This window comes from Tasmannia lanceolata, unplaced genomic scaffold, assembly GCF_043159265.1.
Source record: "Tasmannia lanceolata isolate RefF3 unplaced genomic scaffold, GAP_Taslan_0.1 ptg000018l, whole genome shotgun sequence".
Lineage (NCBI taxonomy): Eukaryota > Viridiplantae > Streptophyta > Magnoliopsida > Canellales > Winteraceae > Tasmannia > Tasmannia lanceolata.
In genome coordinates, this window is record NW_027518695.1 from 22,458,890 (window position 1) to 22,484,188 (window position 25,299).

Below are 25,299 nucleotides of genomic sequence, written 5' to 3' on the forward strand. Positions count from 1 at the left end.
ACCCTCATAGGTTTCAGCTATTTTAATCACATATCCTAAATTCCTCTCCCCCAAAAAGTATTCGGCTTTTTTTAACTGGCACCCGCGGATTGATTGAATTTTGTTACAACCCATTAGTAGTAATACAAAATAGGGTTTTGTTAACGAGTAGAAATCCGGGTCACTTCTTGCCAGGTCTACTCGTTAACAAAACCCTATTTTGTATTACTACTAATGGGTTGCAACAAAATTCAATGGATGGAGCTAGTGTACTAAAATACCCTTCATGGTTTGGGTAGTTATGCCTATTCAAAATGGGTATTTTTTTTAGGAGTGTTAACCGTGAATCTGAGTACGGGCCCTCTTTTTAATTTTGAGAAAGCTTTTAAATGTTACAATGTTACTCCTCATAAGTACACATTAATGAACAAAAATATGGAGGGTATTTTCGTGGAGGGAAATGTTATCCCCCAACCATATTCATATTTTGATATTTGCATAAACACAGCTGTCTTTTCTTCTTTAATAATTTTTTGGCAGTTCTTTAAATACTAAAAGACAAGCTATGTTAGTGAAAATATCAAAAGGGAAGTGATATATCCGCCCCTTTTGATCACCAGGAACACCCCCTGTCAGTGTTTGTGGCAATCAGGAGCATTGAATTCTTCTGAGAAAAGTACAACATCCCCTCTTTAGTCAATGATGCACTGACAAGGGGTGTTCCTGGTGATCAAAAGGGGCGGTTATATCATTTCCCATATCAAAATTGTGGTGCTAATATCATTTCCCTTTCGTATATTTGCAACATCTATTCAAAACTAGGACGCCACATCAGCTTTTATGGTTGTGGTTGCATCTTTAGTCACGATCCAAAAAAATTCGGACTTTTATAGCATTTAAAAACTCTAATCAAAATGACAAATAATATTTTCATTTCAATGTCGATTATCTTTTCTTTTCTTTTCATGGTTCGATGACGATTATCTCATCTCTCTACTTGCTTTCATTTTCCCGTCCCTAACCCTAAGTTCAATTGTACACAACATAAGTAGGACCTAGGACACTACGATAGTCTGATGGACAGTCTGATTCAAAATAGATCCAAAAAACATCTGAAAAGGAATCGGCGGATATTGTATTTCAACAGATCATGACCAGGACAAGTGGATCTGATCAGAAGTGGATCTGATGGCACCCTTGTTAATATTCTATTGAACCTATTATTGATGGGTTGGGCATTGGTACCTTGAAATTTGACAGCCATTGAGATTTAATTAAAGATAATTTATATGATGGACGGACCTGCAAGCATGTGCAGCACCAAAAAACAGCAGGGCACACATATTTTAGGTGATATAAACCATTTATTTGTTGGACCCTGATGTAGACGGGGTGTGCCCAGAAAATCTTCTCCGTAAGATAATCGTAACCCTACGATCCAAGAAGGTTTTTACACTGTGCTTTCCATTTTAAACCTCTTATGGAGAAGATTTTATGGGCACATCCTATCAGCACTTGGGCTAACAAATGAATGATTTGGATCACCCAAAAAATGTAGGCCCCACTTTTTAGAAGATGATTTTCACACTCCTATATTTTTACTAATGACACTCACTTCTTTGTTTTGTACTCTAATCAAGACGAGGCATTTCGGATTTGATGCAAGCGATCAGCCGATAAAGTATAAAATAAAGAGGGGTGCCATTGTCAAAACCAGTGAGTCCAAATCAATTCTATATCGGCATAAACTCTGTATATTCGAATATTTTAGTGTAAACTCTCACTTTCTCAACGAACCGTTGCCAAAAAAATCCGACTCAATGGGCGCGTGACAGTCGGTCAACAGGAGCAGTTCCCTATTTTTTATTCAGGCTGCAGGCTGCTGGCTGGTCCCGTTTTGCTTTAAATAAAAGGGTGATGATATTTTCACCCCAAGAGTGGGCAACTTTATGTCAAAAATCAGGTTATCAGTGGGGTGTGCACGTTATGCAGGGGTGAAAATATCATCTTCCAAAAAAAAAATTGGGGTTATTGTTTCGCCGCACATGCACAAAGAGACGAAGTAAAGGGCATAAAGACAAATTCCGGGTTCTACCAAATGACCCAAATGCCCCCATTCCATGGATAGATTCTCAAAATAAAACCTTGCACCTCCGGTTCAACCTATGCCGGCCAGAAAAGACTTCGTAATGCATAATGCATGAGAAAATCACCGAGAAAATTAGCCTTTAGCTTTTGAGTTTTTTGAGAACTTTTAGGTTGCTAGGATTAGCCCCTTATAAGTAATTTATAGTTTCCTGTAAAGGGGCGGAGGCACATATAACATGAAGGGGGGGGGGAGATGGACTCAAGGTGGCAATTGGGCCGTGCTGGCCCGTGGTATGGCCCGGCCCATCTCGGCACGACATGGGCCGAGTTGGCATGGCACGAATTGCTATAGTGATGTGGGCCGTGCCGGGCTGTGGGTTTAGGCACGTGGCACGAAACACCACGGGCCTGGCACGGCAAAATCTGTTAAAAATGGACCTATGTGGCTGTTGTCCCAGGCCGGCCTGGCCCGCCACGGGCCGTGTCGTGCCTAACCTCAAGCTTATTTGTGCCGACACGGCCCGGCCCGTGGGCCACGTTGGGCTGAGAATTATCACTGTCGGCACAGCCCATTTGCCACCTTGAACATGCAGCCCCCCCCACCCCCCCCACCCCCCCCCCCCCCCCCACCCCCAACCAAATGACTTGCAAAATCCCTTTAAAGGTCCATGGTTGTACATGCACGCTTAGGTAGTTTAGTGGTCACGGCCTCCACAATGACCAATGTAGGCAAGTGTAAAATAGTCCGGCCCTCCAAGTGTAAATTCCTAGCTCCGCCTCTGTTCCTATTAGCTCAACTTCAATAGGATCGAAGAACATATCATCCCCTTTTGACGTTGATCGAAGTACCCCTACAACAATGATGACCATCATTAGATGGCTCATTTTCTTCTTTATTTTATCTTCTGCCTCCGTAACGAGAAATCTCAAGGTTTCTTAACTACATCACTGCACTCGGTTAATTCGGCATCAGAGGAAAGTTGAGATGGTAAAGGGTGGTCGGCTGGTTGCCAAAAAATATCTAAAATCTAATTTAGATATTAAATCGGTTTTTCAATGGACGGCAATGGACCCCCTTTCAAAAGGTTGTTTATTTGCAATTTTAGCACTTAACAAAAGGTTATTTTAGCTAATTACCATCATTGTTTTTATTTTCACAAGGCCCTGTTTGGATTGCAAGAAAAGTATTTTTTGTTGAAAAAAAGGCCCTACTTGGATTGCAAGAAAAGTATTTTTTGTTGAATACGAGAGGAATGAAGAGAAAACTTATGATTTATTTAGAGGGGTGTCATTATAAGTTGAAGGTCCCCTTGGAATGGCCGTGGGTCATTGAGCTACAACAGTACTTACCCTTTGTTGCTATTGTAGTCGATTCCATTAGCAGTGACCCACCTTCTTGAAATTGTTGGCACTCGCGGCCATTCCTCTTCTTTTATCAGCACAAGGCCCTCAAATCAAAGGGAATGTCTTACTGCCCCATTTCAAAATTCCCATAAAGTATGGAGCCACTACCCCAATTATAATCAATGGTCGGCGAGCGGCATGGTCTTTTGGAGTCGCAAAAGGGTAGAAATGAATTGAATCGACAGTGCGCCAAACCCGACGACCCATAAGGAGATGATCGGGTCTACCTCTTTGATCTTTAACCAATTGAGGTTGATCACCTAGAAAGAAGATTGGCCCTCTCAAAACATTCTCCCTTTTCAGCCCAAAAAATTCAAGAATTTAAATGGTGCTTTCCTCTTTTCACTTAAAGGCCCAACTCTCAACAACATGGGCGAGTGATAAAAAATTCAGGGGTCAAGAACTCAACATTAGGACACGCAACCACCGCCTTATTTAAGCCTCACTTTCATGCACATTTATGCAATTTTATCATTTAAAAATTGACAATGGAAAAGCATAAAATTTTGGAATTTTTTTCTTTTCCATTCTTTAAAAAAAATCAGTTCTATTCAAATAGATCATAAGGGAGCCCCATTTTAGAAGTATTTTCCTAAGTTTTTTTTGTTAGGCCCGGTTTAGATTGCACGAATTTTTTAGAAAATCGTATTCTTTTCCAGTTTTGAATTACACCCTGATGTACATATTTGATAATCAAAACCGTTAGCAAGATAATTGTTATGAAAAAACTAATAAAAAAAAACAAACAATGAGAAAGAAAAACAAAGGAAAGGAGAAGAGAAGATAGAAAACTCTAATCTTACGCTTCTTTTGGAAAAGAACCAAGACACATTTGATATGTTTGATAGCCAAGAAATTTGTTTCCATAGTAATTATTTAGTGGAGAAGTTACTGCGATAAGTTATTTAATGGAGGACCTGTAGCGAAGAACCTGATAACGCTTTTGATGATAAAAACCGGAGGTTTGTCCGTAGAATCTGAACATTAGAGGTAAGAGTAGCTATGAAAAAAGATGAAATTAGGTAAAGCTATGGGGCCTGACGGTATTCTTATTGAGACTTGGAGATGCTTGGGTGATGTGGGTTTGATTTGGTTAACTAGACTATTTAACAATATTTTGAAGACTAAGAAGATGTCTAATGAGTGGAGGAAGAGTGCATCAGTACCTATTTATAAGAATAAATGGGATATCCAGAGTTGCACTAATTACCGGGGAATTAAGCTAATGAGTCACACCATGAAGCTTTGAGAAAGGGTAATTGAGCATAAACTAACAAAATAGACTAAGGTCTTAGAGAATCAGTTTGGCTTCATGCTCGAACAATGAGTATGGAAGCTATCTTCTTGATTCGGAGTTTATTAAGAGATTTAGAGGAAATAAAAAGGACCTTCATATGGTTTTCATTGATTTGGAGAAAACGTATGATAGGGTTCCCAGGAGTGTTATGTGGTGGGTTCTTGAAAGAAAAAAAGTGTCTACTAAATATGTTGATATGATCAAGGATATGTACGATGGAGCAGTAACTAGTGTCAGAACTACGGATGGCACATGTAGTGAGTTTCCAATTACAATAGGACTGCACCAAGGATCAGCTCTAAGCCCTTATTTTTTTACTCTAGTTATGGATGAACTTACAAAGGGTATCCTGGACGAGGTGCCATGGTGTATATTATTTGCAGATGACATAATATTAATTGATGAAACCAAAGCAGCAGTTAATACTAAGTTAGAGTTATGGAGAACTACTTTGGAATCCAAAGGCTTTAGACTGAGCAGGACTAAGACAGAGTATATGGAGTGCAACTTTAGTAATGTAAGAAGGCGGGGCGATGATGTAGTAAATATGACTGGACATAAATTACCTAAGAGGGTTATCTTAGTTCAATCCTACATAAGGAAGGAATGATTGAAGATGATGTTAACCACATAATAAGAGCTGATTGGTTGAAGTGGAAGCATGCTTCAGGAGTTCTGTGCGACCATAAAATACTTACCAAATTGAAGGGAAAGTTTTATAAGACAGCTGTGAGGCCAGCCATGCTGTACGGCTCAGAATGTTGAGCCACCAAGAAGCAGCATGTGCATAAGATGAGTGTAGCGGAGAGGCGACACAAGGTTAGATCAAATTAAAAATGAAGACATCCGTAAAAAGGAGGGGGTGGAACCAATTGAGGAGAAGATGAGAGAGCACCGCTTAAGATGGTTTGGGCATATCCAACGCAGGCCTTTGGATGCTTCAGTGAGAAGAAGTGACTCGTGCCAAGTTGATGGAGTAAAAAGAGGTAGGAGTAGACTAAAAACAACTTGGGTAGAAACAGTGAGGAAAGACTTGAGGGCTAGGAACATAACAAAGAATTTGACCTCGGATAGGATAGAATGGAAGAAAATGATCCATGTAGACGAACCCATTTATTTGTATTTTGTATTTATTTTGCTTTGAAGTTATACTATGCAAATGGTTCAAAGTTAGTTTTATGCTATACATTAATGTCTTTGGCCTATTTAACAACCTCATTTTTCTTTTCCGGGCAATTCATCTGCATCATTTTATGTGCAAATTCTGATAATTGATCTGTTTTCAAAGATTCTCAAAATCCATGAAACTTCAAGGCCACTCTCAGAGTAAGAGCTTTCTAAGGTATTTTTTCCCTTTCCGTTTCTTCCCTTTCACCATTAGAAGTATATTGTTCGGTAACGGTGTTAGTTTTCTGAGTTAAATTATTAATCACATGGTTTTTTAGTTTATTTTTTTATATCTTGGTTCATAGTTTATAAAATTTTTGTTTTAGTAACTGAATAGTTTTGCTTAATTGACCTAAACAAGCTTAGTTAAACCAATGGGATTCACTTAAAATTTTGGAATACCCACTGCTTGAGCAGAATCGCGAAGCTTCCCGCCTTAACTATGCAAGGATGTGTGTTCTAATCATGCTGAAAGTCCCCTCCCAGATTCTATTAAACTTTGTACATCTTCAGGAGAAATCACCCAGCTCATAGACTACGATTGGAAGCCAAAAGCTTGCCCCTTGTGCCAAGATTTCAGCCATAGTCATGAGAATTGTATGTTCCAACCTAAGCAACATCAATCCCAGCAAAAGAAAGAATGGAGGAAAGTCCACTAGCCTACAAATGAAGATATGTCTAGAATGTCTAATGATTCAGCTAATCCCAATATGAATGTTGTTCAACCTTCAATCCCTCATGGCAATCAAGTTGTTCCTAAGATTACTTCTCTTCACGATCAGTTCCATTCCAATCGCTTTGCGGCTCTGGAAGTTTCGGATGCATCCAACAGATTGCTGATAGGGATATCTTAAAGCCTCCAACTATACAATCCCCTGTTCCAGAAAAGAATTCGTGGCAGCAAGTGTAGAAGAAGAAGGGCAAATCGCCCTTAAATTTTCTATCTAGCCCCGCCTTTGGATTGCCAGCTATGCTATCCATAGGGAAAAAGCAATGAGTCTAGATTTCCTCTTGCTTTTCTCTGTTCTTCTATTTTAGTTAGCCTTGTGGTCTCTCTAGCTCTTCTGATGCTCCTTGGTGGTGGCTGGTTCGAGTCCTTTATCTGTCCCCTGTTTGCTGTTATGCCTGATCTGTTCTCTTCTGTTGCTTGTATGCTTGATGCATTTTCCGGTGGGCTACATGTTAGCTTGGTTTTGTTGTTGTTTTCATCCTTGTATTTTTCTCTTTCTGGCAGTTGTGTCCCTTTGCATGTAGAGGGTTTGCTTTTGTTTTTTGGTCTCCCCATGCATGATTGGAAGGGGTTGTTGTCTTTCTTCATGATGCATCTTTCTTATTATTAATATATCTGGAAGGGGTCTGCCTAACCTCAGCTTACCCATAAAAAAAAAAAGCTTAATTAAACCAACTAAATTACTAAAACTAAAAATATCTAATGCTTTATATCCTAATTAGACAAAATTAATATTTTTTTTTTATTTTTCTAATTTTTCTAATTTTTTTATGATTTTTCCTAATTAATATCAATCAATTCTAAAAAAATAATTAATGGAGGGGGAAGGCCTGGAGGTTTAGGGCGTGATTACCCTAAGCCCCATGAATTTCCCTAATTTATTCCTAATTTTCCTAATTTCTTCTTAATTAATTCTACTTATACGTAACTAAAACTAATTAAACATAACTAAAACAAGACTAATTAATGGGGGGAAGGCTCGTAAACAATTTTCTGCATTTCCTGAGCCTTTACGTTGTGGTCGCACCATGCGACCACAATTGGTCGCATGGTGCCGCCATTATGGACGCAAGGTGCGACCATACTGGTCGTATGGTGTGTCTAGTTTGGTTTGCCTTGGTCGGTTTGTGCTGTTTTTTGGGTTTTTTCTTGTGGTTTTCAACCAAAATTTTCCCTGGGGTTTTCTAAGGTACTACGTAAGTTGGGGGATAATGAGATGATTACCTACTCTTGGGTTTATGAGCCATCTATTAGGGATTACTATGGGAGGAATTGAGATTAATTAGAGGAAAGTGGTATTTTCCATGTTGTGTGGGGGTGATTTCAACGGAATAAGATCCATAATAGATCGGCCTCAAAATTCCATTTCATTTTGAGTCCAATTATTAGGTTTGAATGACTCAAAATCACGTTCATGGGGTGATTGCCGAAATACACTCTAAGAATATGTTTGGCGACCATGGTGAGTGAGAGAGAGAGATGGTGTTGTTTTTTTTTAATTGGAGTAGATGGTGTTGTTGGTAAACAAAGCAAAAAAATTCCTAGTTTAAAATGGGATTTTTATTTTCCATGTTTTCCAATCCCATCCATGGACCATGCTTTCCTGACTTAACTCCTCAATTTTCTCTCTCCCACCTTTTCCCCTCTCTTCCACCATGTAAACAAATATTCCATGGTTTTTTTTGGGAAATGTTATCAGCACTACTGTAATTTGATGAGGGCACTCCTCACCTTATTAACAGTACTGTATGGCCCGCTCCATAGGAAGATCAAACGGTCCATTAGATGGCCCACAGCCTAAATAGGTTGTGCCCCAAAAATTATTTCCATAGGTTGATCAAACCCTCCGATCTATAGAGGGTTATGATCAACCCTCTAACATTCAGATTGGAGGGTTAGGATCAACCTATGGTAATGATTTTTGGGGCACAACCTATTTAGGCTGTGGGCCATTTAATGGACGGTTTGGATCATCCTATGGTACAGGCCATACCGTACTTTTAATAAAGTGAGGAGTGCCCTCATCAAAATACAGTAGTGCTGATAACATTTCCCTTTTTTTTTCATGGTTGCCAAACATACCGGGGGATATTTATTAGGAGGAATTCTAGACTGAAGGGAGCCCTTGTACAAAAGAGGTGAAAGGGCTCTCCTATTGGCTACACATCACCATCATGCATTAATAGCGGCTGAAAAGTCAAACGTGATGGTGATGTGTACGGATTTATGGAAAAAAAAAAATCATAGGAAAAAAAATCCAGTGTCTAATAGATTTGAATTTTTTTTGAAAATAGGGAAATTTTTAGGGCGATGATAAATTCACACCCCCCTGAAAGATAATTCACACCCCTCTTAAACGTCAAAAACCGTTAAAGTCTGCCACAATTCACGTTAAAAGGGGTGCGAATTTATCATCGCCCAAATTTTATTTTTGAAAAAAATCCATAAAAATGAGTTTACTTACCAAATGTTGGAATATTTATTTCCATTGAACAATTTAAATAAAAATTTTCCAAAAAAAAGTCCAATATAAATTTTTATGCATCAAAATAGTAAATTCTAAGGACTTGTTTGAAAATCATAAAAAATAAATAAATAGGGAAATGATAAATTCACCCATTTTCTTGCATTTTCTTTTCACGGGACAGCCAACTCCTACTCTAAGTGGCAATCAGGACCCTTGAATCCTTCTCACGTGTAGTAAATCAGACCCTCTGCAGTCATAGATACACAAGAAGTGGCTGTCCCAAGTAAAAAATGGGCAGGTATATCACTTCTCTAAAAATATCCCATGTAAATATGTAATATTAGTAGGGCCAGTTGTGAAAGATACGCCTAGAGTGAGACTTGAGAGGTAGGAGAAAAGGCCTCTAGAAAGTGGACAAAAAAACCAAGTTGGAAGTCTCGTATTTTTTTCACTAATTTTTTAGGAATTTCTCATGCTTTATTCAATAGCCACCAGCTATTTATTTTTTTTTGATCGATAAATTGGGGTTAGGCAGACCCTCACCAGCTATATTAAAAAAAGAAAAAAGAAAAATTACAATCTAGGATAAATCATTCCGAATACATCATCAGTAACAATATTTGCAAGTTTCTCTGGAACCAATTCAAGAGTAATTGAGTCTCCATTACAGATACAGTTGCGTTTGGATAAGAAGTCAGCTGCTCTATTGCCTTCACGCCAAATGTGGGTCAGCTTCCAGCTCTCAAAAGAGTTGAGCATGGATCTAATTGATTCGAGTGTTGGGATTTTCCGTCATTGGCACGGCCAAAGCAAGTTTATGGCCATAACAGCGATGAACGAATCAGATTCTATCCACAGCCTCTTAACTTGGTGCTTCACAGCTAATTTGATTCCATGATGAATGGCTTCAATTTCTAATTCTTGGATTGGGTGAGGATTGCAGTTAACAGAGAAGAGAGAAAGGATTGCACCCTTGTGGTCTCGGAGAAGGCCTCCAATCGAGGCGGTATCACTAGCCAGGGAGGCGTCCGGATTCAACTTGATCTCATAGGCAGCAGGAGGTTCCCAATGACAGAATTTTGGTTTGGTGGCTTTACTAAATAGGGGAAGATTAAAGGTGTTGGAAATTCTTTGGTTTTCTTCAGTCTTCATCTTCCAGCTTGAGGGCCAAAATACGAGATCTCGTTGCACTGATAATTCTACTTAGAAGGAAACTTTTATGGGTTTTTTTTTTGTTTTGAAATAGTCTCGAGTTCCTTTCCTGCCAGAGCAAGTAGATTGAAGCAGTGAGAAGTGTTCGGACAAGGGTGTAGGTCTACCATTTTTTCTTGAATTTGCTCCTAATCCAGTTTTCCTTGTCGGATAGGGATATTTTTTTGCTTTCTTCTATCTGAGATGCGACGGAGAATCAAGTGCCATATCCATGCCGAGTAAGAGCAGTTGAAGAAAATGTGGTTGACACTTTCGGGGGCAGAATTGCAGAGAAGGCAGGAGCGATCATGGTTGGGGCCGAGGAAATGAAGGTTATCTCTGGTACTCATTTTGTCCTATAGAGCTTGCCATGCTGTGATACTGAACTTCGGAGTGTGACCGGCGAACCAAACTGATGATACCCAAGGAGGTTTAGGATTAGGAGATCTAACAGCATTCCAAGCATTACGTAGCTTGAATTTTCCATTAGATTCCGGCTTCCAAATCGGGTTAGAATTAGCAGCTTCTGTGAAAAGACCTGTATTGATGATCTGCTTAAGCTCTTGAAGATGAGGAAGCACTTGAATCAAATCCCACCCACCCTGAAATTTAGCCTCATCAATAGTAGCTTTCTGGGGAATGAAGGATGTCGTAATGGAAGACTGGGCAGAGAGGGGATCATTTGGATGCCAAGGATTTGTCCAAAATTGCAGAGGGGTATGAGTTCCGACAATGAAGCAGATATGCTTGCTGGCCATGTCACGATATTTTATAATGCTTCTTGCTGCCCAGGATGGGGATGCAGGCATGGGGAGAGTCCATAAACTTCTTCCTCTAATGTATTTTCGATCAAACCAGGTAACCCAGGGAGAGTTTCTCTTGGTAAGGCTGTGCCAAAGTTGTTTGATCTGGGCGGCCAGATTCAAATCTGATACCTTTCTGATCCCTAGGCCTCCTTCAGATTTAGGGCTACAGATTGTGTTCCAAGATACTTGATGATGAGATTTCTCAAGATTTGAGCCTGCCCAGATAAAGTCTCGAAGGATTTTCTCAATATTATTGAGAGTTTCTTTGGGGATATGAAACGCTGCAGACCAATAGATTTGATAAGTGCTGAGAACGGATTTAACCAACTCCACTCTACCAGCTCTAGAAAGGTGACAGTTTGACCACGAAGAGATCCTTTGTTTGATCTTGTCCATGATAGGCTGGCAATCTCTAGAAGTGAGCCTGGAAGTGATTAAGGGAAGACCCAAGTATTTTATTGGGAGCTTTCCTTCTTCGATCTTAAGAATGTTGCAAATAGCTCTCTTGCTGCTGTTTTGGATGCCTGCAAAGAAGACCTCACTTTTGCCAGGATTAAATTCAAGGCCCGAGCAAATCTTGAATGACTCTAAGCATTTTATGATCCCTGCAGCTGAAGTGATGTTAGGCTCGGCATAGATCATAACATCATCAGCAAATAGGGTGTGGCAAATGGTTAAATCTCCTTTAGAGAAGGGGGAGAAAATTAGGCCTTGGGCTTGGAAGGAGGATAGAAGACAGGATAACATTTCCATTACAAAACTAAAGAGCAGGGCGGATAAGGGATCACCCTGCCTGAGGCCATTTGAAGACCGAAAGAATCCATGGGGAGACCCATTGACTAGGACAGAAAAAGAGGGAGTAGAAATGCATTCATGCACCCACCGGCACCAAATTTCTGGGAAGCCCATTTTTCGCATGAAGAAAATCAGGGTGGATCTGTTGACACTATCAAAAGCTTTTTTGAGGTCTAATTTAATACACATTGCTTTTTCCGGGTTATTTCTGTGGAAATTATGACATAAATCATGAGCTAGGAGAATGTTATCCTGGATACTCCTACCTTTAATGAATGCTGACTGGAAATGGCTAATGAGACTATCCATAATGAGTTTAAGTCTATTTGCCAGGAGTTTAGTGATGACTTTGTACAAGAAATTGCAGAGAGATATGGCCTGTATTTCTCCAGGGAGCTAGCATCAGGGGTTTTGGGCAAGAGAGCTAGAAAGGTGGCATTTAGTTGAGGTAAGATTTTACCTCTTTGGAAGAAGAATTGGACTGCTTTAACAATGTCAGGCCCAATTAAGTACTAGAATGCTTGGAAGAAGCACCCATTAATCCATCAGGGCCTGGAGACTTGTTCCCATCGGAGCTTTTGATGACATCCCAAATTTCGTCAGCAGAAAAATTCCTGGTAAGCCACTGAGAGTCAGCCTCCGAAAGTGTTCTAGTCGGTTCGGGAATGCTGTTGGGATGGACTGGCTGGGATGATTCCTCCTTGTTGAGAAGGGAATAGAAGAACTCAACCATAGTTTCTGCTATCTCATCGGGATTAGTTGAAATGGTCCCTTCAGCAGTAACAGTACCTTGTATGCAGTTTTGGTTTTTTCGGGCTTTCATGGCCGCATGGAAGAAAGCAGTGTTCGAGTCCCCAAGGTTCAGCCACTGGGAACGAGATTTCTGCCGGTAGAAAGCCTCCTCCTTTCTAGCAGTCCTAATATATTCATCTTTGATCTGGACTTCTTCATCTCTCAACGTCTGATCCGTAAGGGAAGTTGCAATCTTTTCTTGAATGGATTCAAGGTGCAGTCTCAACCAAGGAGCTTCAATGTCTATTCTGCCAAAACCCTCATGATTCCAGTTTTTTAGACTATCTTTCACTTCTTTGAGCTTTTTGACTACAATGAATAGAGGCGATCCATCGATCTCTATGTTCCATGCTCTCTCCACGACTTCAAACACAGAGAGGTCTTCAAGCCACATGGAGAAGAATTTGAAAGGAGGTTTAGGGATTTGATGGGATTGGTTTAACTGGATTGTAATAGGGGTGTGATCAGATAGCCCAGGGTGAAGGTAAGATGCGAAGGAGGAGGGGTATTGGTAAAGCCATTCTTCGTTAACAAGGACTCTATCTAGCCTTCTAAACTTCCAATTATCCTCATTCGATTGGTTATTCCAAGAAAGAGTTTGCCCAAAAGATCGAAGATCAGAGACGGAGCATTCATCAATCCAGGAGTTGAAGTCTTCCATATCACGAGCCGTGGGACCAGTTCCCCCCAAGAATTCATAGGCGAATCTTATGATATTGAAGTCTCCCATAATGTTCCATGGGAGGGAGACACTTCTAGCAATGAGAGATAGATGATTCCACATAACTCTCCTTTCGGTTCCTCTGTTTAGAGCATAGACAGAGGTAACAAGGAGGGTGATATTGGTTTGAAGAAATCTGACCTCACAGTGCATAAACTGATTTGCTTCCTGGAGAATTCTTACCTGCACCAAATTTGGGTTCCAAATGATCCAAATTCTGCCTCTATCAGAGTTGTTATAATTAGTTGAAATATTCCAACCACTGCACATTTCTGTCATGTATTTAGGGATTTTGTGAATAGGAGCATGAGTTTCAAGGATGCTGAGAAATGGGAGATTTTCTTTACGGATAATATCTCTTATGTCTTTTCTCTTATTTTTGGTACCAAGCCCTCTTATGTTCCAGGTCCCAAGCTTAATCATGAGGATTTTGCAGGTGGGAGTTTTGGGCTGATCTCGTGTGATCAGCATGGGAGGAGGAAGGGAGATCAGAGAATTCGGGGAGGGTATCCTTCATATCAGAGTCAGAAGGTGGGAGGGAATTTTCGATTGGTTCAGTTAAGGGGCCAGGGGAAGAAAGAAGGTCAGAGGAGTTGGGAATACTGGGACCATCTAGACCCAAGGACCTGTTATTCCCGAGGATTGCACAGGGGCCATAGGTGGCACTAACATCTTCATCCTCTGAAATGAAATTTGAATTTTTTTCTTCAGTGTCAACTGAATTGAGGATGTCGAATGGGTTCTGGGTTGTTACAATGGAGAGATTAGACTCATTTCTTGGTGGGGATTGGGGTTTAGGGGAAGAGGCAGGGGTAGAAGAATCCTGGATAAGATCAGGATCAGAGGAAGGGGCAGAGGGAGCTTTAGGAGGCTCTTTTCGAGAAATGGGTCTCCATTCCTGGGCAGGTTTGGGATTGGACTTTGCTGAAATAGGGCATTTATTAGTTGAGTGGTTGAAAATCTTGCGGAGATTGCAAGACTGAGGTTTCCATTCGTATTCAAATAACTGGGTTGCGACCCCAAAGGGAGAATGTATTTCTATAGAATCTGGTAGAGGGTCCCCAGCTTCGATTTCTACGCATATCCTTGCAAAATTTAACCTGGTTTCATCCGCTGTTTTGGAATCCATGTAGAGGGGATTTCCTATCACTCTGCCAATTTTACTAATACCTTCATTGTTCCAGTACTGTAAGGGGAGGCCAGACAGTTTTACCCAAATAGGAATGGTAGATAGTTAAGGTTGTTCGAGAGGTATTCCTGGAGACCATCGACAGAGGATGAGGGGTCTACTGGCATAAGTGTGTCCTCCCATTTCGAGAATTTGATCGCAATCTTCCCCGCAGCTAAACCGAAAGAGAAAGAAGCCATTTCTTAGGGTGGAGATCTGTAGGTTACCCTTAAGGTTCCATTTCCTTTGCAGGTTTTCTTGGAGATTCTGAACGAATGACCTTCTTCCCAGGTGTCCAGGCTCTTTAGGAAAGGCTCTTCTCAGTTTGGTTGATGTTGAAGGCTTTGCTTTCATGAAAAGGTTTTTCCAGGGGTTTCCGTTAGGTTCAGAGGGCGGGGTGGGGAGGAGCGGAGGGGCGGGGATGTCAATGGTAGACTGAGGGGTGTATTAGAAATTTGGATTCCAGTGACAAGGGGTGGGAAATTTTCAAGCTGGATTGAGGGGGTGGGGATGACTTCATCATTTCTTGAAGGATCACAAGGGTACTGAGTTGGCCTCTTTACTGGGTTGATCGCTTTGCACTTTGGGTCAATAGGTGAGCTGGAGATGATTTGGGGTGAGTTTTCAGGCCCAGCGAGTGAGACAGGGTTCGCCGCTTGAGGAGGAGAAGAAGGCAAAAAATCTGACCAAGGAGGTGAAAAAAGAAGAAAATGGTTGACAAGGGGAGCTGGAGGGGGAGGGGGGGGGGAGGGAATTCCTCCGTGGTGAGTTTATCAATCTGAGCATAGGTTTTTTTGGCTGGTGAAACGGCACTACCTAGTTTAGCAGGTTTTGAAAAGATTTTGTGGTTTCGAGTTCCTTTTTGAAAATGGATTTCAAACATAGGTTTCGAGAGACTGTTTTCGAGATTAAGGCATTGGAGAAGGGGGGATCCATCGGATATTGGGGAAAAGGGCGTCGAGGAGTGCCAAGGGAACCTATGCAATGAAGGTATCTTTTGGGGGTTCTCAAAAGTTTCAGAAAATCTGGGAGCAGGGGAAGAGTGGATCCTGTCTTCCTTGTAGATTTTAGGGGTTGGATCAGGTGAACCATCCTTTTGAAGGGCTTTTGTTCTCAGATAGTTTTCGCGAAGATCTCCCACGAAGTTATAAAAGTTCTCTGATGGGGTATTTTGAATCGGCCATCCTTCTCCTTCAAATCGCCTGGGGGATGGGGTTTTGCCTGGATTGGGAGGCTCCATTCAACTTAGGGTTTTCGAGCCTTTTTTGGGAAGAGGCAATGATCTTTTGCCTGACGAGCAGAAGCTAGGGTTTACTTTGTTGAAGGAAGAAGAAGAAGAGCAGATCCAAAACTCCCCGAAACCCACAAGTTCAAGTGTGTTCTGCGCTCCACTTGTTTGTTGTGTAGTATTTAAAGGGATGTCAGAGAATATTACGGCTAATCTATAGATGAACTGCATATTATGGAAACCTCTATAAATCGGAGGGTTAGGATCATCCAATGGAAATAATTTTTTGGGCACAACCTATTTATGTTATGGCCCATCATATGAAAGGTTTGGATTACCCTATAGTGTGGTCCGTACGGTACTTTTGGAAAAATAAGGGACTATAAGGGCTTACGCAGTATAAAATCTCCCTTTTAAGAACCGTAATATCCTCTGACATCCCTTTAAATACTACACGACAAAGAATTGGAGCGCATGTTTATTAAAATATTGGAGCACCGAAACCATTTCCCTAAAAAAACACATTTATTGGATTACATGATTGGTGCGATTTCGGGGATACAAACCAACCCCTTAAAATGGACGGTTCAGATCAATTTTCCGGCCCTATAAAACATCTAGAGTCTGATTTTTTACCGAATTGAGAAGTAATCTAGTAACAAACCTACCATTGGACGTTCATGATCAGCGGATGCAACCATGTATGTCAGATGACAAGGACCATCGATATAGTATGGAAGGGTGAGAATGAGGCAATCTCAGCCGTCCAAAGGATCGACAACAGAATACATAAGAGCCCGTTTTGGAGGGAACCCTATTGTTTTTTTAGTAGTGAGAGCCCAAAAGGAGCAGAGAAGAGGCAAAAATAGGGGGAAAGAAAAGGAGAATTGGGTGAATTGATTTGGTTTATTGTGAGGTTTTTGAAAGGAAAATGTCAGGGGTGACGAATAACCAAGAAGTAGATAAGAAGCCTAACGATCAATCTGCTCATATCAATCTCAAGGTCAAGGGTCAGGTAAATTTTTCGAATATTATTTTTGGGTTTATCAGTTGTTTAGGGTTTTTCATTTTATTTGAGCCAGTGTTGGTCTTCTGTTTTAGGGTTTTAGGAGAGACCCATGTCTCTCTTTTCTCTACTGGGCTTTTGCACTTGTTATTGTTCTTTGTTTCCTCAACTGGTCTTATCATGTTTTGCTAGTTTTTTAGAAGATTTTTAGTGTTGCTAATCTGCTTCTATGTTGAGAATGTTTGCATTTTTGGTATGAGATTGATATGGGTTAGTTTACTTTGGGATTTTGAGGTTGTATGGGGTCCTAAATAAAAGGGGAGTGTTATTATTTTGTTTATATTGATTAGGTGTTGTTTCAAGTTGAAAGAGTCATTGTAAAGGTAGTGGGAGTGTGTTGCCAATTATTCGGAGATATTTCAGAGGCGATTAGGAGAAGCACCATTGCTGTTTTGTACTTTAAAAAAGTTAAAATTGCAGTATGCTCTCTAGTGTAACTAGAGCATCTTGCCAGATCACATGAATCAACGGTTCAGATTGACGATCGGCCATAGCATATTTCCAACTTAGTGCATTGGATCAGATTGATTGGATCGATGAGTGGGCCAGAGATTACCAACAGAGGATGGAACATCCTATGGGCATGAGCCATGAGGTTAGTTTACTTTTGGTGTGAGATTGATATGGGTTAGTTTACTTTGGGTTATGAGGTTGTATGGGGGTCTAAATAAAAGGGGTCTGTTATTATTTCGTTTATTTTGATTAGGTCTTGTTTCAAGTTGAAAGAGTCATTAGGTCATTGTAAAGGTAGTGGGAGTGTGTTGCCAATTATTCAGAGATATATCAGAGGCGGTTAGGAGAAGAGTCGTTGCGGTTTTGTACTTAAAATTGCAGTATATTAATGGAAGCTGTATGTTTGGTTCCAAAAAATCTCTCTCTCTATTGTAACTGGAGCATCTCGCCTGATCACACGAATCAACGGTTCAGATCGATGATCAGGCATAGCATATTTCCAACTTAGTGCATTGGATCAGATTGATGGGATAAGAAGAGTGGGCTGAAGATTACCAACAAAAGATGGATCATCCCAAGGGCATGAGCCATGAGGTGATCCCAAAGGTTACGGTCCAGCACGAGCCCATGAAAGGTGATGTGGCATGAATGGATGATGTGGCATGTGAGTGGCAAGGCAAATTGAAAGAGTCATTTGGTCATTGTAAAGGCAGTGGGAGTGTGAGTGGCAAGGCAAATTTTTTTAGATGCTTCTTTTAATATTAGTTGTAATTGGAAAGAGAGCTTTGCTCTGTAAAGATGTTCAAATGGAATGAGCAGAGGAGCTTGTTTTTTGGACGATTAAAACATGAAATGAAAAGTGTGTTTTGCGGAGAAAGGGTGTTCTTACACTTGTTTTTTGGTGTTTCCCTCCAAATGTGGGTTAGCTTTCAAGGCCCACGATTATCCTTCGTAATCTTTTTGATCGGATAGTCTTCTCCGTTATCGATCGTACACCGCTGCTACCTCAGTAACCTTAATGTAGATTATTATCTTTTATTTATTTCTTTAACCAGTGTTCACATGAATATCATAACTTGTGGTGGCAAGAAAAAGTCTCAACATTCCTTTATGAGGAATTTGAGGCGATCTCAAAGTTCAGGTGTGATGCTTGCGAGACTCAAGGTGTGATGCCTTGAATCTATTCTAATTTTCATCCTCTCTTCAACTTCTAATTTCAATTCTCAGATGCATTTGTTTCCTAGCTAGTTTCATGTGCAATTTTTATTAAATTTACAATTTTTTTTTTAAAATGGTAGCCGATTTTATTGATAAAAAAGACCGAGGTGGTCAAGATACATAGCAGAGAGCGACAAAATGAAAGCAAAAAAGAAAAGAAAAGAGAGAGATAAAGAGAGAAGGCTAGGGTGGGGGTTGGGGGAGGGATCAAACAAAGCTAGCTCATCCTTTGAGACTCCCTCCCTAGCCAGATGATCGGCCACATGGTTTGCATAATGACGAATATGATGAAATGACCAAGAATACCGAGCCATTCAATCAAACATCTCGTCGAAAAGATGATATTCAAAGATCTCATCCAATCAAACATCTCATCAATTTCACGAGCCACCCGATGATATTCAAAGAGTCTCCCTCTACAAGCACATTATCCACTCGATCTCTGACTAACAACTTCAAACCTTGATGAACCGCTTTCACTTCGGCCTCCAATGCGTCATTAATCCCAATAGGGCCACCAAAAGCCCACAACACCTCTCCTCCACTATTCCTTAGAACCCCACTAATCCCGGCCATTCCCAGGTTACTAAAACTTGAGCCATCAAAATTGAATTTCATGAAGTCCGGCGTCGGAGGGACCCACTCTTGGATCGTCTTTTGATTCGATACCACCAACCCACACACCACTCTCCACCCTGCCTAAAGGTCATAAGCAGAGACGAACCTGAAAGATGGAAGGATTTTCACCTAGGAAATCGTGAGGGCTAAGACTTATTAATAGAAAATCCCTTTTGCATTCCTTTCCTTCCATAGCACCCAAATAGTAGCTAGGAAAGATACATTCCACAGCATTTTGCCTTTCTACTTCCAAGGGACAAGGGACCAACATCGGAGAAGATCGACTAACTTCTCTGGAAGCCCAAGAAATGCCAAATCTGACAAGTAATTTACCCCAAACTTCTCTAGCGACTCTTCAATGAATAAGGAAATGATTGAATCTCACTATTGAATTTACAAATTTACTTAGTTTTAATTGATTTTTAGATTGAATCTCATTATATCCTCTGATTTTCCTTCAAATCTATGGTGAATTTCGAAATTTAGAACTATTTACCTCATATCTGGAAAATACACCAACCACACCACCTTATTTGTCCTCCTTATTGAATCTCTACCTCAGATTCGGAAATCCTTTCTCTAATTGTTGATTGAACCAGATTTACTCAGATCAGATGAGATCTGCAATTTGTGGTTGTCAAACCACTAGACTTGTTCCTATTTACAGATTATGTCTTCAAATCTTCTCAGATCCAATTTTTGCATCTTAATGTCAAATATCAAATTCTGATATGAATTCAACCCTCCAATCCTTCGTTATTTTCCAGCCTTAAAAAAGAATTCTAGATCCAATTTGCTCAAATATGATTTGATTTACTTCATTTCCTTCGAGTGAATCACCATTGGGAACAAATACTTAGCTGGAATTTGCTAGATATAGCTTCTAATTTTAACTTCTTCTATTTGCCCTACAATACCTAGATCGTGTTCTTTATGTAATGCTTCAATTTATTCCGTAAGTTCGAAGTGAGTGGAAGATTCCAAAATGTGCTTTCAAATGATCTTGGGGTCATTCCACCTTAACCGAACCTTAAGGGATCCATCCACTTGAGCTGAATGCTGCCGACACTTTTGAGTTGATGCTTCTGCAGTTCTTTGATAGACAAAAGAGAAGTGACACAATGATTTATGGAAAAAGACTGTAAGAGACAGCACTCTGCAGGAAACTTGGTACGAGAGGAACGACAAATCAAGAGAGAAAGATATGATACCTTAGCAACAAACCATATTTGACCATGGTCAACAGAGCTCTTATTCAGTAACTCTAAAGTCTAAATGCTTTTGAAAATTTTCCACTATGTTTTGTTTTTCAAAATTCCTTGATTTCCAAGAAAAAGGTTCAAAGATTAAAGCTCTTCCCAAGTGGCACCCTCCCCGCCAAGATGGGTAAAGTTCAATTTTGATAGAAATCTAAAGGTAATCCAGGATTAGAGGGTACTTGAGGTTTATTCAGGGATAGTAGTGGGTGTACGTTGGGCTGGCTGGGGTGTGTTATGTCCAATGATGCGGAAGCGAGAGCCCTCATTTGGGTTGAGATTGTACACTAGTTCATGGAAGGCGCTTTAATTATTGAAGGCAACTCCTCGAAGGCATTGGCTTGGGCAAGGAATAGAGCTCTAGGGTCGTAGAAGCTTGTGGACCTATGCTTTAGGATTACACCGGAGTCCAACCATATGAAAAGCAAGCAGATAAATTGGTGAAGGAGCTAGTGGAGAAGGTAGAGATGGTTATAATCGGCTGATTGCAAGAGGAGAACAATACGGGATAGTTGAGAGGCTCTAGGGTTTATTTTGGTTTTATTAGTTCTATACACCTTGTGGCACACCTCATCCCTATTTTATGTAAAATGTTCTATGGTTTTAATAAACTTTCATTACCATTCAAAGAAAAATTCCTTGATTTCCCCATTATTGATTTAAGATTCTCACAAAAGCAAAAAGTAGCACTGCTCTGCTCTTTGTTGAAGGGACTGCTCCTACACTAGTGTAATCAACTTATTTTGTGTTGCCAATTTCCCTTTATCTGAAAAATGGGATGTCTTATTAGCATTTGAAAGAATCAGGGAATGCTTCCTTCCACATGAAAAATAAGGGAAATCTATCTAGTCAGCATCTCGTTCGTGCTTGAAAACTAGTCCATGTAAACTTATCCCCTTGAAAGGGAATTCAACTAATTCCCACCCACAGATTTTGAGATTACTACCAATAAAAAAAAAGAGAGAGATTTCTAGCATGCTTGGTGAATGAATTTTTGCACTATCCATCTCCTGCAGACATGTAACCGTTTTAGAATCACTCCATATGCCCCACTGATCCAATACTAAGTTTCTAATTTCTTCTAATTCCTCCCAAACTTCTATTTCTGATTTAAACTGGAGCATACGCAAACAACATCAACCATAAGAAGGAATCACACATATTTGAATTGAGATAGTGTAACTTCTAATTGATTGACCAAAAGAAGCAACCATAGAATCTGATCATATCCTTGCCCAGCTGATGCCCGTTTTGATGGAAGAATGGCTGCCATGGTAGCCTTCCAATGGACTGAATTTTCTGCTAAAGCTTTTTCGTTTTACTTTCCTGAATTAACATTATGTTTATTATAATTGATTTAATCAAGTTCCTAATGGGTCTCTTTTAGTCAAGGAATTTAGGATCCTTTTGCTCCATTATACAATTATTAAGGCTTTGGGAATTGGAATGATTCAACAACAGATGAACTGAATTGGTCTACAAGACCCGGTATAATCTGGAAGCTTTCCAGTTCCCTACGACTCTTAGATAACCTTCACCAATAAGTATTCCTAGAAAAGGTTTTAACACTACTCTTTCCTCCCTTGGAACTACTACTTTTAAACTGGAAATGCGGTGGTCTAGGAAGCTCCTTTCTCATATCTAGTCTTAATAGTAGGGAAGCTCGTTGCCTATTTACCGGTAAAGGCCCTCAATAGGACAAAGTTCCATGTTGGCAATGGGCATTTGAGCTCTGGAATGAGGGGCAGAGGATAACATACTTCTCAGGATTCTGCATGTCTAATTTGGCAGTGAGGTTGCATACTTTTTTGATGAGTTGCAGTTTGGTTTAGGGTAATTTTTTTAATGATGCAGTTTAGTTTATAGCAACTGTAGATTAAATGTCATCTTGGTTGAAGTGTATTCTCTTGGTAGAGTACCTCTGGCTCTTCTGATTTATATTGTTTTTCATGATTATTTGTAAATTGTATTTGTGACTTCCAACCATCTGTCCCTAAATGCCACAGTAGAAAATTTTCCACTGGTGACATAATCTGCATTGAGCTAACTCATGGCTTGTATGTTGACCGTAAAAATCTGAGCTGCAAGCATCATGTATAAATTTGCCACTTTATTGAAAACTAAACCAAACTCAAGTCTTAATGTGCTAACTTTTTCTTTGAAAGATTACAAAAAATTGTTGAGAAGGCAAAAGCAAAAAATTTACAGAAAGGGCAGAGATTTCGTCAAATCTGGCACTGATCTATGAACACCTTCTTTAGCTAACGTATCTTTCGTATTGTTGCCCTCTCTCAACACATGATAAGAAGCCAACTCTATTTTGGGATAGTTAAACGACAAACTGGATTGATATTCGGGATAGTTAAACGACGAACTGGATTGATACTCGGGATAGTTTAGCTCCTTGATAATGGAACTTTACTGAATATGGTTTGATTTTTTCTAGGATGGAACCGAAGTGTTTTTCAGCTCCCCTGATAATGGAACTTTACTGAATTTGGTTTGATTTTTTCTAGGATGGAAACGAAGTGTTTTTCAGGATCAAGAGAAGCACTCAATTGCGAAAACTCATGAATGCATACTGTGATCGGCAATCGGTGGACTTCAATTCAATTGTCTTCTTATTTGATGGTCGTCGCCTTCAAGTCGAGCAGACCCCCGATCAAGTATCCATCTTCTCCTCCCACACTTGCTTTTTAATTGCTCTGTATATACTCTTAGAACATGTGCTCACAGCTCATGTTTTTTTATTTACAGTTAGAAATGGAGGATGGCGATGAAATTGATGCCATGCTACACCAAACGGGCGGTTGCGCCTTCTAATGGTTTAATGGGATTACTTTTTTGTAAGAAGCCTTATCAGCTTAGTTGCAGACTCTAGGAATAGTAAACATCTGTTTTGATGGAAGACATGGATAAGACTATAGAGTGCAACAGAAACCAAGCATCCCATCTATGAGATATGTGGGCGTGCTCTTTTCTTGGAAGTAGATAGGAAATTACCTAAGATTTCTTTTTAAAAATGAAAATGCAATGGTTACATGTTTGGATTTAAAACTTTTGGGTCAAGCATGTGGTTTTTTAACAAATTTTGCAACAAATTATTTTTTATGCTTAGAATCTGTCTGTTTCCTTGAAAGGCAGTGCTTCTCATGATAAATTCATGCCACTTACTTTTCAGGACCAACTGTTGCCGTGTTTATTTTGCTACCAATAATACAATCAGTTTTTTCTCTGTAAAAACTGGATTTGTATGGCCTTTACTGAAACAAAAACCTATGATACAAGAATGGGTTTTGGAGAAGAGAATAAATACCAAATAATGGAAGATTTGAGGGTTATTTTGCCACCTGTTTAGTTAAGCAAAACTGCCATTCTCTCCTGTAAAAATTAAACCTGATTAATGACCCAGTTGTGTGATGAAATCCTTGCTAGGAGAGTATGTCCACGGCTCTTTTTTTCCTTTATAAAATATAAAATAAGATGTTGTAAAATATAAAATAAGATGTTTTAATGTTGATTGTCTACGGATGGGTTAAAAATTGATTTAACCAAACACTTGGGCTGTTAGGATACACGAATTTTAGAATACAGATTTTTAGTTTGAAAAGTGTAAAAGAGGGTTCATGATCAAGCAGCTGTATGCTGTCTTGACAGCATTTATTGGATTTTAAGTGAGAAAAATTCAGGTTTTAAAAATCTCTCCTGCATCTTGAGATTTCTAAAACCTGGAGAATATGGGAGGAAATGCTACTCTTGCTGTCGGAAAGTCGGAAAGAAGGGCGAGAAGTAAAACACGACGGCTGTTTCACTTCTTCTCTTGTCTCTTAGCTACAATTTTGAAGAAATCCCGGATTCTAAAATCTGCATGTCCAAACGGCCCCTTACTCTCCCTATGATTGGCCAAGAGGTGCAAGCCCCAGAAAGCATGACCCTAAACCAAAGCAAATTTTAGATTCCACAGATTGGCATTTACAAATAGAAACGCCATGGCCCCGAACCTGTGGCTATTGCTGGGCTCCTATCCTCTATTTCCTCCTAACCAATAATTTTTCCAATAACGATGTGCCTTCACGACTCCTTTTCTTATTTGAGTTTACATAATCATTTCATAACTTGAGATTTCTAACACCCTCCTTTTCTTTCACATGCTCGTTCTCAATTCCTAAGATGCTTCATTCTTTGTTTTCTGTCATTCCCAAAGAAAATCTCTTTGAATCTTTTCCAATCAGCAAACTTTGTAGGCAATCTACAAAGGGACTTAAATTATACTGGTTAGTATGATAAAGCTATTTTAATGAGTATTGCTCTGTCACTATGTTGCTTGTTTCTTTTCACCCTTACAATTAGTTATGGCCGGAATCTCAAATCCCAATTGAAGCTCAAGATAGGTAAGTAGAAAATTTTCTTGGAGGCAGCCCAAAATTGCTGCAAATCTTAAAACTGCACCCTCAAGTTGGTTCCTGTCATCTAACTTTTTCAAAAGTTAATTTCTGTTTCTTATTTCCAACTCCCTGACACTAGTTAAGATGAGATTGTCATTTTCAAGTTGTGGGTGGGAGATTATCCGTGCACCTCTTTCCTATTGCTTAGTGCTCTTTGCTATTTGCTTGATCCACCGTTGTGGGTGGGAGATCCCCTTGTCTGATGTACTTGATCCACCATTATAGAAAGTAAGGTTGCAACTCAGGTCGGATTTTCCGTAACCCTATCCTACCTGAAAAATTATCTTGGGTTGGGTCGGTTCCAGTCTTAGACAAATCCAAGATTCATAAACCCAACCCTACCCAAGACCCCATGATTTCTAAACCCGAACCATGTTATTTTGTTTTTAAGCTAGGGTAATACCCAATCC

At 39.9% G+C, this 25,299-nt stretch overlaps 1 protein-coding gene across 1 annotated transcript; it reads left to right on the forward strand.

The window, feature by feature from the left end:
* Positions 1-16,600: 16,600 nt before the first annotated feature.
* On the forward strand, positions 16,601-23,387 carry LOC143851153 (small ubiquitin-related modifier 1-like). The gene is made up of 3 exons (XM_077360495.1): positions 16,601-16,848; positions 22,961-23,110; positions 23,202-23,387. The coding sequence occupies exons 1-3, from the start codon at positions 16,765-16,767 to the stop codon at positions 23,265-23,267; spliced, it is 300 nt and encodes a 99-aa protein (XP_077216610.1). The 5' UTR covers positions 16,601-16,764; the 3' UTR covers positions 23,268-23,387.
* Positions 23,388-25,299: the final 1,912 nt, after the last annotated feature.